The 16,261-nt window shown below is 57.8% G+C and overlaps 1 protein-coding gene across 1 annotated transcript in view; it reads left to right on the plus strand.

Annotated features, from left to right (window-relative positions):
- CMIP (c-Maf inducing protein) overlaps positions 1 to 16,261 on the plus strand; it is a gene marked incomplete at its 5' end in the record, with an annotated part of 233,678 nt that overhangs the window by 206,883 nt on the left and 10,534 nt on the right. Inside the window, 4 exons of the mRNA XM_082676384.1 lie at positions 3,184 to 3,537; positions 12,105 to 12,170; positions 13,464 to 13,490; positions 13,792 to 13,840. Of these exons, the coding sequence (XP_082532510.1) occupies positions 3,184 to 3,537; positions 12,105 to 12,170; positions 13,464 to 13,490; positions 13,792 to 13,840 (496 nt within the window). The remainder of the gene's footprint in view (positions 1 to 3,183; positions 3,538 to 12,104; positions 12,171 to 13,463; positions 13,491 to 13,791; positions 13,841 to 16,261) is intronic.

Below are 16,261 nucleotides of genomic sequence, written 5' to 3' on the forward strand. Positions count from 1 at the left end.
GTTTCCCCCGGGGTGTGCTGGAGCCCAGGCACACTTGGAAGCACATCTCTTCCCAATTCCACAGTCAGGGATGGCATGTTGGTAGCGTGACTTCAATCATGGTGGGAGTATTTACACCAAGAAAATTGGCAAACACTACCAATCAGGGCTCCTTTCTTTCTGGAGACTTTGTTGTTAAGACATTTACCCTCATCCCACTGGTTATATCTTAAAGAAGAAGAAGAAGAAAACAAGGTGCCTGGGCCCCACCCACTGCAATTCTGATTTAATTGGGATGTCCCTGGCATCGGGTTCTTTCTTTTTTTTAACACCTTAGGCAAGTGGAGTATGTGGCCAGAGTTGAGAACCCCTGCTCTAGGGGGAAGTGAGGAGGGGATTCTGCAGGGAGGTGATATTTAAATTGACACCTGCTGGCTGTCAGCAAGGCAAGAGGACAAGACGTTCCAGGCAGAGGGAACGGCATGTGCAAAGGCCCGGCAGTGCAGATGGAGCTGCCATTGGTCACACGTCCTACCCATGGTCCTTAAACACCTGCTTAAGAGTCCCCTGGAGCGCTGCTTGAAAATGCAGACTCCTGGACGCAGCGTTTCCGGGCCAGGCCCAGGAATCTGCATTCTTAAACTCCACAAGTGATCTGCTCCACGCTAAAGGCCACTGCAGGGGAGGAAGTGAAGGAAACTGAGTGTGCCCTGAGCAGAGAGAGGGGCAGAGGCAGAAGACGAAGTTGGAGAGGAAGGCCAGGCCATGGAGAGACTCGTACCACTGAGCTTCTCCCACCTCCACCTCCCGTGCTGAGCTGCTCCTGGGGTCATGTCAGCGGGTCTGCGGCAGGGCCTGAGCCTCTGCTTGTCTCATAGACTCCCAGTAATGCCGCTGCTGCTGGTTGGGGACCGTGCTTTGAGTGGCGGAGCTGTGCCTGTGTGTCAGTTGTGGAGGTTTTATTCTAAGGGCGTTGTAGTCGCCGATGGGTTTTAAGTAGAGAAGGGACTTGATGAGGTGTCAGTTTCCAGACTCCCCTCTGGCTGCCGCTGCAGAGGCCAAGCACGACCTTGGGGATCCCAGTAGGCGGCGGTTGCTACTAGGTGCCCAGGGTGGAGGCCTGGGGAGGACGAGGCGGGCCTGCTGCCTCCCGCTCAGGCCTGCCCTGATTCCCTGCTCAAGACAGCCCAGCCCCCTCGCAGCCCACAGTAGCTGGGGATCCAAGTTCTGCCCTCACCTCCCCCAGGAAATCACGCTGAGGGATGCAAGACCTTCCCTAGGCTCAGGTCCATCCCACCCCCTCGGTCAGTCCCTGGAAGATAAAACCCCGTGCTGTCTACCGGGCCCATCTGCGGCACTCTCAGTAGGTACGTGATGTACTTGCGCACAAGAGAACAGACAACTTGACCCAGGTTAGCATAGCTCGCTGGAAAATCGCCCGATCTAAGCCAAGCAGCCTTGAAAATCCACTCCTAAATCCCAGCAAAGGCAAAGGGGATGGAGCTGAGTACTGGATAGCAAGTTTGCCCTGAGTAACTACACCACATCCTCCACCGGACCACACACAATTTTCCATCAGGCATAGAATTCTCGGACTTTAGCTAAAGGGTTTTGTTTTTCCCCAGCAAAGCTCAGAGTGTATTTATCAAACATCCTTGGTGGGCTCAGCTCAGGCCTGGCTCGTGGCATGTGCTGGACAAACTCAGGCCCTCTGAGCACACTGGGTGTGAGTTCTGTGCTTGAGCCGGTCCTTGTGCACAGGGAGCACACGCGTCTCTTTGGAAGCACAGGCGCATGCGTGTGGCCCATTTAGGGAAGGACTGGACGAGCAGCTGTTTGTGATCATATCATCGTGCTCTGAGTCTCTTGGAGCAGTGGGCTCAACCGTGACTGCACACACAGGAAGCCCTAAGCATGACTGGTGTCCGGACTCCACCCTAGAGATTCCGACCTACTGGGACATTAGGATGTTTAGAAGTGCCTCAAGGGACACTGGTGTCCAGCCATGGGTGGAAGGTTCTGGCACAGGGGCAGGAAGGGTGAGAGCAGCGGGTGGAAGAAATCAGGGAGGACTTTGTGGGGGAGGAGGACCTGCATGGGATCATGCAGCATCTTGGACATGCAGTCAGAGACCTGGGTTCAAATCTAAGTCCTCTCCACTTACGAGCCATGTCATCAGGGTAGTCATTTGACCTCTGGTAGCATCTTTCCTCACCTGTAATGTGGAGATGGTAATACCTACCGTTCAGAGATATCTGAAAATGTCTGTGTGGTCTGCGTGATAGCACTTAGCACCGTGCCAGCCCAGGGGCACCAACAAAGGAAGCCCGTTGCTGGAGTTACCTTTGTCCTGACGCGCGCCTCCCCGTAATATTTGGAAGCACCCAGTGAGGAGGCGCTTTACCCAGACTCAAAGCTCTGACAAGTCCTGCTATAAAGAGGCCCAGCATTTCCCAAACACATGTGACCTCGATGCCATAGCGCACTTTCCTCAGCTAACACCTGTTAACCCCCTGCACTAGCATTGTTCCTCTAGGCGGTGGAGATGCTGCAAGGGGCGGGGTGGGGGGGTTAGCCCAGAGCGGTGGGGTGCTACAGACAGGAGGGACGTGCAGACTCCAGGGGACTAGCATCTGGGGTTTGGGATCCCTTTGAAGGGTGTTCCCAGGTGGAGGGCAGAAGCTGAGCTTTCTCACCCAGCAGGGATGGGGCCGCAGAGGTGGGGCCTGGGCCTTGCCCCGAGGATATTAGGGGGAGGGGGACAGTTAGACCACAGGAAGCAACTAGAAGCAAAATCGCTAGTAGGTCTCATAGGTGTGTCCGGAAGGTGGCCAGGGAAGGCATCTTGGTGGAGGTGAACACCAGGGGCCTTATGGGTCTTGTGTAGAGGTTAACATCACTTATTCGTTCCACAAACGTGTCGACCGCCTGCTATGTGCTGGGACTACAGCACGTGCCTCGATGACAGGCAGCCCGGTTTGGATGCCATCCCCACCTCTCCCTGTCTGGAGGCCTTGAGGGAGCCTGTCTCCTCGCTGGTGGGGAGGGATACAGTAGCACCAGCTCATCGCACCGCTGTGGGGTTCCGGGGACACTTAGCCGCATGCAGCCTGGCGCTTGGAAGCAGCCACTAGATGGCAGCTCGCGGCTTCTCTGACCCGCCCCCAGGGCCCGCACTCACGCCCCTCTCCGCCTCTCCCCCAGCCGCGACAATTCCCCCAGCCTGAAGGAGATCCGGAACGGCTGCCAGCAGCCCTGCGACCGGAAGCCCACCTTACCTCTGCGCCTTCTGCACCCCAGCCCGGACCTGGTGTCTCAGGAAGCCACGCTGTCCGAGGCGCGGCTCAAGTCGGTGGTCGTGGCCTCCAGCGAGATCCACGTGGAGGTGGAGCCCGCCAGCACTGCCAAGCCGGCGCTGACGGCCAGCGTGGGCAACGACAGCGAGCCCAACCTCATCGACTGCCTCATGGTCAGCCCCGCCTGCAGCACCATGAGCATCGAGCTGGGCCCCCAGGCCGACCGCACGCTCGGCTGCTACGTGGAGATCCTCAAGCTGCTGTGAGTGTCCCCCGGCCTGCCTGGTGCCCTCGGGTTGGGGAGGGGGCTTGCCGCTGGCTGGAGGCATGCAGGGGCGGGCGTGCTGAGTGTGGGTGCACAGGATGCAGAGGTAGGGTGTGAGGGCACTTGTTCTGGGGTGTGTGCGTGCAGGGCTGTGTGTGTACGTGCATGCTCGAGGATCTGGACACGTGTAGGGTACAGGCACAAGCATGATGTCTACACCTGTGTCCATGAGTTTGAGAATGTGTGAGTGTGTACGCCTGCCAGGATGTGCTTCAGCGCTCGGGGCCCGAGTATGTCTTGCGTGTGTGGACACCTCTGCGTGTTGTGTAGGGTGTGGGCTCGTTCTGAATCTGCAATTGTCCTTGTGTGAGTATAAGTGGCTTTGGATGTATGAGGGCATAACAGCATGTGGGTGATTGCCCGAGTTTCTGTGTGTTGTGTGTGTCTGTGTGTCTACATATAGGAGTTGGATATGGGAGGGATGTGGATTTCTCTATAGGGGCAGTATGTGTGTTTCGAGTGCCTGTGAGTGTAAGTGCACAAGTGTAGGTGTGTCCGGGTGCTTGTGCTGCTTCTGTGCATGAGTGGCTCTGAGTGCAACACGTGGGTATGAGCATTTGTGCACAAGAGCTGGAGTGTGTGTGTATGTTCTCTGTGTATGTGTGCAGATATGCCCATGAGCCAGCATGTGGGTGTGTTTCTGTGTCACACAATCCATGCACGCTTCGCGTGTGTGGTGTGTATTGGCCGTCGGGTTCCAGCAGCTGTCCCCATGCAGCCTCATCCGCTGGGCGGGGGAGGGAGCATGGCATGCGGATCAGGCTCCACGCGCCTGGCTGGTGGGAGGAGTTCTAAGCAGGAGCCGGAGACCAGTCTGCTCTGAGTGGTGCTTCTGAGCTGGGTGCTTTGGACCGTGCCTGCCCCTCCCCGAGCCTCAGTTGTGTGACTCTGGAATGGAGGGGGTCTTAGTCTTTGACCCCCAAGGGTCTTTCCAGTTCCACCATTCACACCCCAGACCCGTCTCGGACTATGTGCGCCTGGGGGGGCCTTGCTGTCCACTCCCTTCCGCCCCGCGCTGAGCTCTGCAGTTCTGTGGACCAGCCGGGCCGGGAGAACCCAGCAGACGCCTACCCCACTTGCTCCCACCAGCTCTGTCCTTCAGAACAGGACTTGGCGCCACTTGCAGGGATGGGCATTGCCCGGCGCAGTGGGTGGTGGCACGTGGGCTTTTCCGAGGGGTTGGGGGCATGACGGCATGGGCGCGTCTGGCCGATGCCCGGCGCTTATCTAATGTCTGGGCACCAGGGCCCCTCGATCTGGGGGGGCCTGCCTCCTGGGGCTCGTCAGTGTTGCTGGGGTCACACTGAGTCCCTGCGTTGTTGTTGCTCGTCTCTGCGGCGTTCGTTCTGCTCTCATGAACGGGGTGCTGCCCGGAGTGTGCTCGTGGTCCGGAGGGTGGAGGCTACCTGCCGGTTGGCTGGTGAGCTGGTGAATGAGAGCTGCCTAGGGGTGCCCCTGTTCACGCTCTAAAAGCGAGGCCTGTGGTGTCTGTGGAGGTGAGCACGTGTGTGCACACACAGGCATACATGTTACGCAGTGGCTTCTCGCGATTGGAGGTGACTCTGGTTGCAGCATCCCCAAACTCTTCCTCTGCCCTTGCTTTGGCCCCGGAGAGGAGAAGGGGAGGCCTCCCTTGGTTCCGGCAGCCAAGGCCAGCTGAGGGCACGACCGCGATTAGCGATATCCCCACCCAAAGCAGATTCAAAATTCTGCTCAGAGAGCATCTCCCAGAACACGTCTCAGTCTCTTTAAGGCTGGAGGAGTCCCCGCTTTCTCCCAGGGTGGCAGCCAGCCCTCTGAGGGACCGGCCAGCCGCGGCCCACATCTCCTTCTCATCTGGCCGGGCCCGGCTCTCCTCCTGCGGCCCCTGACTCCGGCTGTTTTCCGCAGACACCTGGAACTCCCAGACCTTCTGCCAGTTCGGGCCCTGACTCATACTTCTCATTAAGCACTAAGGATTTGAGTTTCATCATGCAGTTGACACACATTTTTTTTCCTTCTTCATAAACATGCTCATGAATGAGGACTCTGTTCTTCCCGATCTGCTTCCAGACCTCCTGCCTGCCCGCATTGCCCAGCTGCCAGGTCATGGGTGGGGGTCAGGGGGCCCGTCAGAGGCTGCCTGCTGGGCGCTGGGCGGCGTTCCTGACCACTGCTCAGGGTAGCACGTCCCGCCCCACCCGGAGATCTCCACGAAGCAGGGTTTGTACGTCCAGAAGCCTTTTTCACCTTGGGGGAGCGCAGAGCACGATGTGGGCCTGATCACTTCTTTCCCTAGCAGCTTTCCTTCTCTAACCCTGCTGCCTGCTTGACTCACTGGCCCACTGGAGGGCCTCACATGTGTCAAATCCGCAAAACCCCAGCAGCTCAAAGTGCTCCAAAGCATGATATGTTGGAAAAAGCACAGATTCAGAGCCAGACTGCCAGGTTCAGGGCCCAGGGGTGTCAGTGTTAGCTTGTGACCTTGCACTGGTTACCCACCCTCTCTGAGTCGAGCTGCCCCCAGCCATCAGAGGGCATGGCCTCGGGCCCCAGCACAGAGCAGGTATCTTGCAGGCATGGACACTGGGCAGATGGGAGTTACTACACTTTCTGACTACAACTGTGTTTCCTCTATTTTAAGGTACCATTGGGAGTAAGACACATCATCGATTTAATAACAGCACTTTGAGAGGGGAAAAAAAAGAAAAAAACCCACGAATATGGCATTCAGTGCAGACTCAGTTTGCAGGAAGCGTGCATCTGAGAATTGAGGAAATGCGGCCATAGGACTTAGTCTGCTGTGTAACTGCAGGCAGTGTTCTTGGCTTCTCTGGGCCTGAGTTTTCTCATCTCTAAAATGGGTGTCTTCCTCAGAGGGGCTATTGGGAGAATTTAGGACTTGGTGAGAGTGGACTGCTGTTTTCAGTAGGACGGCTCCCCAGATGAGAGTAGTGTGTAAAGAATGGAAGGACAGAGGCTCTAATGTGGAATTGAGGGGTCCTATCAGTGCATTGTGGGGGCCAAAGAAGCCATGCTTAGAGCCTGGGCCCAGCCTGGCAGACCGCGTCCACAGGAACAGGCGGGCACCACTCCATCCCGAGAGAGTGGACAGGGGCCCTGATTAGTTGTGTTCCCATCAGAGGGCCCTCAAATAGTTAGAATTTAACACCATTGGAAAGTAACGTAAACTGCAAAACGTTCCCTGGAGACTCAGAAAAGGAAAACTATTCCCAGCACAGGTCAAGGCTGACTCTGAGATCATCACCCTGTGAGGCCCAAGCTGGGTGGTACGATGGAAAGAATGTGGACTTTGGGAGCTGGACAGAGCACGTTTGGCCTATAGTTGTTCGGATTCCAGCTCTTAACCTCCTGGGCACGTGTGTGTGGTTCACACTTTTGTTTACCCACTTATTTATGCATTCTTTCACCAAACACTTACAGCACACCCAGGTGGGCCAGGTTCTGTGCTAAATGCTGGGGACCCAACGCCCCCTGCTCTCATTCCCTCTGAATCTGAGTAGCACCAAGTTCTGAAAGCAGCGACATTGCCTGCCCGGTGGGATGAAGTGTGGGAATCTCCTGGCACACGTGTGGCCACAGGCAAAGGGATGCCCTTCCGTCCAGGAAGAGAAAAGAGCCGCCATCGTGAGGGAGAGCTGGGAGATGGGCACATCCACTGTTTTCTGATCAGCTCGAATCTGGCTATTTGTTACTTTTGCAAACACATGGATTTTAAAAGAGGCCTCATTGGGCTGGAGGTCAGCTGGAAGACGCCTCACCCCTCGGGGCCTTCAGGGAAAATGCAGATGGACTTGGGGTTGTCCTCGTGACCGGGAAGCACGATAGTGACTAGAATGTAGAAGGCAGGCGCCGGGGACATCGCCCAGGACCTCCCTGCTCCGTGAAGGACTGGCACAGCCAGATAGCGCAGCTCTGCTGAGCGGAAACGCCCGGAGTTCAGTGCAGGGAAGGGGGACTGTCTGGGGGCTTGGAGACCCTGGCGGACAAGGAGTGGCTGGAATAGCCTCCAACAGGCGGAGAGATGGAGAAGGAGGTTGCAGGCGACCGCGCGGCCAGGATGAAGCCCGTGGGTGTGGCTGGGGAGTGTGATGAGGCTCTGGGGTGGGGTGGACTGGAGCCCAGTCAGCATCTCTGCCCTCACGCGGGTCCTCAGGCCCCAGACACCACCGCTGCCAGCCGTTCCTCCAGGTCAGCTCACCGTCTGCCAGCCGCTGTCTTCCCAGTGGGACTCGGGGGCGGGAGCTGGGTACCCGGGGGCGGGGGTGGAAGGACCACCTCACCTCCTTGGTTGAATGTCAGCCAGACTGGGGTCCAATCTTCCCCCCCACCGTTCAACTGATCATATGATTTCAGACAATGAGTCCGCCTCTCTGGCCCTCGGTTTCCCAGTTGTGAAATAAGGATAGGGACGCCTGTCAGTGCGTGCTGGCTCTCAGGGCTGCCTCGAGAATTCAGTGAATTCGTGTGTGCCACGCGTTCGCCACACCACCTGGCACCCTGCAGGCTTGCGGCAAGGACAGGTACCCCCATCCCCACGGTCAGCATCTCCGTGCTCGGGCTTCCGGCGAGGGTTTTAGATGAGGTCTGCAGAGCAGCAGAAATACACGTGTGTGTGTGTGTGTGTGTGTGTGTGTGTGTGTGTGTGTGTGTAGTGTATGTATGCGTATAGATGGACTGATCAGTTTGGAAAATTTCAGATGCATATTCCTGGGGCTTGTGGCCACTCTGTAGAGCCCAGACGCTCCCTAGAGCATTTGAGGCCAGCGGATCTGCCTACAGCCCTGGAAGGTCCCTGGTGGGATGACGAGGCAGAGAAGGGGGATTTGCCCAGGTCCCCAGCTTCAGAGATGAAGGCCACTCACTTCTCACCGTGGATTTTAATCCCTGGGCCAGCTAGTTGCCTTTTGAGGGAGCAGATACTTGTGCGTGTGATGGCAGGAGCGAAGCAGAATGAGCTGTGTCCCTGACACACCCTCCTGGCGCCCTGGGCTGCATTAGGTGCCTCGCTCATGGTCTTCTAGAAAGGCCGTGGACCTCCCCTTGGTCTCCCAGGCCTCGCTGTGCCCTAGCTCACCCCCAGGGGCCCCTTTGAGGACCCCACCAGTGCCCCACCCCAGGGAGCCACACACGGCATTCTCCAGGCTGTGGCCGTGACAGAGCCAGGGTTCAGGTTGGGCGCTGCGGCACACAGCCGTCAGGGCCAGGCCTGCCCGTCCCAGACCCGTGTGCTGGGGGCTTCGGCTTCCCAGAGGCTTGCTTGGCCCCCCGTGCCCTCAGGCTGCTGTGTTCTCCCCATGCCATGCAGAAGATTCCGTGAAATCGGGGAAAGGGTCTGCTTGGAGGAAGCACCTTGTCCACGAGACAGCTCCGAGCTCTGGTCTAACAGCACCTGTCAAGCTGGGTTACAATTCTACCAAGTGTGCATTGTCTCTGCCGGGCCAAGGTGGCCACCCCAAATCCTCGGAACCACTCTGCCCTCATTTCCCACGTCCACCCCTCACCGGCCCAGCTTGTCTCTGGTGTTACCTACGCGCACCACCACCACCACCACCACCCCCCCCGCCGCCCCTGCTCCCCTCCCAAGCAAGAGAAAGGAAGTCCTCAGCCATGTAGGCTCTAAACCGCTCGTGGAGAGTAGCCCGAGGCCAGAGGGCTGGATTTCTTGCTCACGGAGCCTCGTTCAAGTCCAGCTTCTCCCCTCATGAGCTCTGTGATCTTCAGCAGGTGTCCTGACCTCTCTGGGCCTCCATTTCTCATCTGTAAATGGGGGTTATAGGATTAAATGTGTGCTGCTTGACACCTGAGGCCCATCAGAGGCCCTCAGGTTGCTTAAGGCACCTGGTTCACTCTCCTCTTCCTCCCTGAGCCCTGGAAGGCCTGGCTATCCTGTCCTTCCTGCAGGTGGGCTCAGGCCTCTCACAGCCCGGCCTGTAGCGCTCCCTTCCACCCCAGGTCAGCCTGGCCTGCCAGCCCTGAGGCCAGCACTGCTCTCAGGATGCTCCTGACAGGCGCTCTGCTGGCCACAGGGATCCCACGCCCATCCCTTGGGCCTGGCCAGGCCCCGGGCTCCTAGCTTCCCAGTCTCTGCCCAGCACACCCACCATGTATGCTAAAATGGTCAGACTGGACATTTGGAGTAAGTCCAGGGGCCAGCTACAAACTTGGAGCTGGGCAGGGCCCAGGCCAGGAAGGAAGTCCGTCTGCCTCTGCCTCTTCCTTCACCCCTGCGTCCTCCCCCTGGTCCTGCGTGAGCTGCCATGACAGAGCCTTCAGGAGGCCGGGCTCCAGGCTGGGGAGACACTTTCACCTAGACCCCTGCCCCAACCTCCCACCGAGCTTAGCACCTGCACCCGGTGACACAACGCTGTTCATTGATCACCTCCCCTTCCTCCGGAGTGAGCCATGGTCCGGGCTGTGTCTGTCCGGGAGCCCAGCCGGTGCCTACACACCAGGCACGGCCACAGCTCCTCTGACACCCACTCTGATTATGGGTGATTTAAACACTCCGTAGAGATTCCTGTATTTAATGGCATTTCTACATTGAACATATTTTTTTAAAGCAAAAGAAAAACGAGTACGTGCCCCTTTTGAGAAAGGGAACAGGGCCTGCCTCTGCAGGTGGAAACGGGGGCCACGAGATGTGTTGTTCAGTGGGCAGGAGCACAGACACGGGAGCCAGGCTCCTGGGGTCAAACCCCAGCTCTTACCGACTGTGTGGCCTTGGGCCAGTGCCTGTCTTCACCGAGACTCAGTTTCCTTGGCTGTAGAATGGGGATGGCGGGTGCATCCAGCTCACTGGGTCTCTGAGAGGAACACAGGGGCTGATCCATGGCCTGGCAGAGCCCCTGGCTCGAGACACGTGCTGTCTACAGTGTTTGCTCCTATTGCTTTTAGATTTTTCTGGAAGCCATAAGTCAGTCAGTGACAGGTGGGAGGGAAAGAGGGAAGGGGTTTAGAGGGAAGACAAGCCAGCTGTAAAAATCAATGACCACAGGTATGAGGTCGAAAGGGGTCTGTCTCCACGTCTTGATCTGGGCTCCCTGTGCCCATCCACCCATGGGCAGCATAAAGCACACACCCAGCCTCGGGCACTGGAGTCCGAGGACCTGGCTGTGAATCCTTGCTCTGAGCATCCTAGCTGCTTGAACTCAGGAGGCACGAGGGGCCTCGCTTTCTCACCTGTAGGGCAGGTGCGATACTCTTGTCCTCAAGTGCCTGTTCTGAGGACTAAGTGAGCCGGGCTGTGGCCACTGCCTGGCCTGGTCAGTGCTTAGTAACCCTCAGCTGGCAACACTGTCAGAACTTATCTCAGGCCACAGGCTTTTCTGGGAATTCTTTTCGGTGTGTCCGGCGGCTTTCCTCGGAACACTCCAGGGTGTGAGCTGGATTCTGAAGGCTGCCACTTTATCATCACTTTATTTGGAGGAAGGAGGGGTGGGAACAGTTCCTACGCCGGGGTTATCTAAACTGTGCATTGTTGGTGAGGGCAAATTATTTGTTCTGGGGGGTGAGAAGATCTTCCTCTTTTTTGGAATGAAGTAGAGACAGACATACAGCATATTAACAGATATAGTGTACTTAGAGAGCAATTAAGGAAAATGTTGAAAAAGCTCCTTGGGGCGGCGGGGGGCAGAGGAGTCCAACTGAATGAAAAGAAGGTTGAAAAACAGCGAATTCTGGGACTTCCCTGGTGGTCCCGTGGTGAGGACTCCACGCTTCCACCGCAGGGGGCACAGGTTCGATCCCTGACTGGGGAACTAAGATCGCACAAGCCGCATGGCAGTGCCAACAAAACAAAACAAAACAAAACAAAAAACAGCGAATTCTATACATCAGGGAGCCCCGGGCCCACAGGACCACAAATTAGGTCTGGGGTCCGGGGCCGTCCTCTGCTTAGGCCAGGTTGCAGCACAGACCAAGGGGCTTAAACAACAGAAATGTATTTTCTCACAGTTCTGGAGGCTGGAACTGTGGAATCCAGGTGCGGGTAGTGTTGGTTGTGTCTGAGGCCCTCTCTGCTCGGCTCACAGGTGGTCATCCCTGTGTGTGTGTCTGTGTCCTGATCTCCACTCACGAGGACACCAGTCCGGTTGGGTTAGGACCCACCCCAATGACCTCGTTTTACCTCAGTCACCTCTTCCTGGGCTCGGGTCCTGGGGTTAGGACTTCAGCGTACGAATCTGAGGGGGATACGTTTCAGCCCATGACAGCCCTCCGTGCTCTGGAAGGTAGAAGGAACGAGGGTCTGGGAACCTGGGTGTGGTGGAGAGGAGGAGGAATCCGGGGAGCTAGGTGACCAGCCCCTTCGGCGGCCACGGGGAAGTCTCCGGAGAGGCTTATCAGGCCTTGCGGCCACGCTGCAGACACCAGCTGCTTGTCCCTCGGGGCCCCTGGGAGCCGAGGTCGCCAGACTCTCGCCCCATCTTTGACCCTGTGTGATAACACACCATTAACCGCCCCTCGTCTAGACCAGCCCTGACCGTCGGCCCCTCTCGTTCCAGGTCTGACTATGATGACTGGAGACCGTCTCTGGCCAGCTTGCTTCAGCCCATTCCATTCCCCAAAGAGTAAGTCCCACACACGTCCCCAGCACCCTCCGGCCCTGAAAGGACAACCTCCGTCGGCCACCCCGGCCTTAGCAGGGGGACCGATCAGGTCACGGGACGCACCGGGGGACACCACAGACGACAGCGGGAGATGGAGATGGAGGTGTTGGTCCTCAGCTGTGGGACCCCGAGGAGGCTCACTCCCACCCCCGAAAATGGGGGAATCACGTGCTTGCATGGCTAGATGGCTTCACTGAGCTAAGAGTACAAAGGCCCCATGCGGTCACGTCAGCGGTGTTTATTGTGCGTCAGATGGGCGTAGGAAAACCTGCCTCTCCCGTCTCCCGAGGGCCAGAGTAGAAATCCAGACATAACGCGTGAGGAATGGCTTTGTGTGCTGCGCGGCCATATGCTGAAAGCTCCCTTAGCACCCCCATTACAGGATTAGCTCCCGCCCCACAGTGAGCTGGGCCAGGAACGGACCCTTCCGTCTCTCCGGCCCTTATCCCAGTATTGAATTTATCACGGGAAAATAGGGAGAAAACTCTCTGGTGGATAATGGCCTGAGGAGAAGGCTTTGTCTAAATCACCAGGCCCTGAAATGCCTGCAGGCCTGTTTTGATAGCTGTGAAGGAGCCGGGCCCCAGGAGGCAGCCCCGGGGGCTCTCTCCGGAGGAGCTCTGTGTTTATGAAATGCGGCTCTCCGAGGGGCCATTACACTCAGTAATTACCCCATTTGCCGGCCCAGCTGGTCCCTGGAGCCCCCAGGATTTGAGACTGGAGAAATCCGACTCCTGAGAGCAGTGGCGTCATGGGCTGCAGTCGCTGTTCCCACAGCTGCGGGGATACACCTGACAGTGGGCCCATGAGGCGATTGGCCCTGAGAAGGGTCCCCGGTTGCCGCTCGGATGAGTGGTGGCAATTAGCGCAGCCGCGCCTTAGTGGTGGAACAGTTCACAAGCACACCTGGGTCCCTGGTGCCCACGTGCAGACGTGCTCACGTGCACCCCCCGGAGCGCCGCTTCTGCTTCCTCTGAAGCCTGGTGCTCGTGACTAGGTGCTACCGTCATCCCCATTTTACATTAGAATTACCCTCCTTTTAGAGTAAGCGGGGGCCCGGGGAGCTCAGCCCGTTCCCGTTCCTCTGCTCCATGTCATGTCGAGTGGGGACACGATGTCGGTGTTTCATGCTCAACTTCCCCTTCATTCTTGGAATCCGGCAGAAAGCCTGCCGCCCCCAGAGGAAGGACCCTGGGTCACTGTGCTGTTGCGAACGCCCTGCTCACTGCGGTTTTCCCTTTGTTTCTGTTGCAGAGCGCTCGCACACGAGAAGTTCACCAAGTGAGTATTTGGGCAACGCCCTTGTTACCTTCTTCCCGGACGAGTGTCCTCTGTCCTGCGGGCGTCCCCCAGCAGCCAGCCCTCCTTCCGGCCCGTCCTCGTCACGTGCCTTCTGGGAGGCAAGGATGGCTCCTCCCAGAAGTTCTCCCGGAGACGCGTGTCCAGGCCCGTCCAGGCGTCTCCTGATCCCGCCAGCTCAGCCGGTGCCCCGCCCCTCCCCAGCTCTGTCCTCAGCCCCCCATCCTGGCCCACCCCAGCCAGGACCCAGGGCATGACTCTGCCCCTACCCCGTCTCTTTCAGGGAACTGAAGTACGTGATTCAGAGGTTCGCCGAAGACCCACGACAAGAGGTGAGGCCTCCCTCTCCCTCGCAGGCACACGGTCCAGGCTGCAGCAGGGCGCATGTGGCTCTGTCAGGGCCCCTTGTCCCCCGCGGGCATCCTTAACAGTTTACAAAGGCTCCTTTGCCTTGTGCATAAACACAGCCCCCCAACCCAAGTGTCCAAGCCTGGCCCGTGTTGTCAGTGTTTTACTGTAAACTGAGGCTCCCCAGAGGTGTTTCCCACCGGCTGTTTCTCCTTAGGGCACGGGCCATGATTTAGGGCCAGGCTGGCACCCGGGCTCCTAACCAGCTCTGAGATACGGCTCATCCTCTCTGGTCCTGCCGTTCTGAGTATCAGCGGGCCAGGGAAGATGTCTGAGCTGGGATCTGAGCCAGGTTTTAGTTCCCGGGCATGGTGGCCTAGGGCCTCCCCGAGGGGCCACTCTGCCCCTCCAACAGCTGGGCTTCAGGGAGAGGGCAGCAGCCTTCCCTCCCAGAGCCCCTGTGTGTGAACAAGGACTCAGAGTGGGCTGGGAACCCACCCCAGCCGTTCTCCCATTGCATCGCTGTAATGACAGCAACAGCCTTCGCTGGGTGCTCACGCTGTGTCAGGCACATGCGTTCTCTCATTTAATCCTCACAACAACCCTGTGACTAGGTACTGCCATCATCCCCATTTTACATTGGAATCACCCTCCTTTTAGAGTTGAGAAAACGGGGGTTACATGCCCGAGATCACACAGCTGGTACACGGGCCGAGGCCCTACCCTCACCCGGGGGTAGTTAGGCTCCAGAAGGGGTGAGCCCTGCAGCGTGCACAGCGGGCCGGGCGGGGGCTGCCCTGAGGTGCTCAGGCCCCTCCTCTGTGCACACGGAGTCTGGGGCACGAGGGGCCTGGTTCCCAGGCGGGGACAGAGGCGGAGCCGGAGGATGAGGGAGGGAGTTACTCTCGGTGGAGCCAGAGTACATTCTAAAGAGGCCACACTATAAAGCCTGGTTCGAGAAGGATCTAGAAGGATCTAGTTCTAAAACACCATGATTCTACACCTGCCTCCAAAAGCGATCCTCAGGCAGAAGCCATAGACAGGGAGCTTTTAAACGTCTGGGTACCAGCGATGGTCTCCGTTCTTCTTAACCCTGAGCCATCCCTCGCCGTGCGTGAAGGCAGAGTCTCAGAATTCCCCTGGAAAGTGAGGCTTCATTTCAGACACCGACTTTGAAGTTGATGAATAAAAGTGGTACCAGCTGCATCCCAGAGCGGAGCGGCAGTGCCGAGTGCCAGGAGGGAAACTTCCCAGCCCGGGTAACGCCCGGGAGGCTGCTGAGGACACGGCCCCCCAGCAGGCCCCTCTTGCCAGCCGTGCCTCCCGCTTCCGCCCGCCTCCTGCTCTGATTTCCTCTCCTGCTTCTCTTCCCCTCACTCGTCTCCCTTCCCACCTTCTCCCTCCCAGATGGAGCCACAGTTGTTTTCTTATAGATTCTCTGCTGTATCTGTTGAACAGAGTTTCATACTCTTGCTTCCTTGTTTCTTTGAAGTATAGCTAAGTTAGCGTCCGATAGTCTTCCAACTCAGAGGGGAAAGTCAGAGCCCTGCCGCCCCTGCTTTCTGTTTACTTGTGTGTGGGTTGTGATCAACTGAATATTTGTGAGTAAGTGACTCTTGGCAGGAGCTCGTCCTTCACTCTCTCCCTGCAATTACAGCGGGGCCGGGGTGGATGTGGAATTCCTCCCACATGTGTACACGTGTTTGCACACACGCACACACGCCACCCACACACAGACGCGTGGAGCCCTGGGGAGGAAGCTGAGAGCCACAGAGAGAGCTGTGCTTCGGGCAGCACTGAAATTGCCCCCGACTCTGGACAGAGACCCTTTCTCCTAAGGAGAGAATGTCAGGGTCCCAGAGAGAGAGAGAGAGACATCGGCGGGACAGAGGCAAAGCCTGGGGACAGCACCCATGAGGGTGAAGTAGGGAAGCAGGCAGACCCCCAGAGGTGGAGGGGCAAACGCCCCAAAAGTGAGGGAGTGGGGCAGAGGTTCAGAGAGAAAGGAGAGCAGAGAGAGAGAGGAATTGGAGACACAGAGAGGGGGACAGACACCCAGACAGAGAAAAGAGAAAAAAATGCCCCCATCCAAGGTGCAGGAGAGAGCGGCACAGAGGTCCCTTTGCGCCTCTCTACCCCAGCTTGGCCACAGACTTGCCTTATTCAGGGCAGCTAAACAAGCCAGGGCCCGGCCCTGCATCCTGAGGTGCTGGAGTGCCCCTGTTTATGGATATCAGAGTTTTTCCCAAAGGCTTTCCGTGGAATTTAGCAGAAGGCTGGGCGGGTCTGGACTAAACTAAGTTAAACCAGTTCCTTAACCGTGGGACTTGTCTGGGCGTTTGCCATTGGTGTGTGTGGATCGTGGGCCACCGTCGTCATGGGTCTGCAGGGGCTGACCAAGCGCT

The sequence above is a fragment of the Grampus griseus genome (assembly GCF_964374135.1).
Source record: "Grampus griseus genome assembly, chromosome: 19".
Classification (NCBI taxonomy): domain Eukaryota; kingdom Metazoa; phylum Chordata; class Mammalia; order Artiodactyla; family Delphinidae; genus Grampus; species Grampus griseus.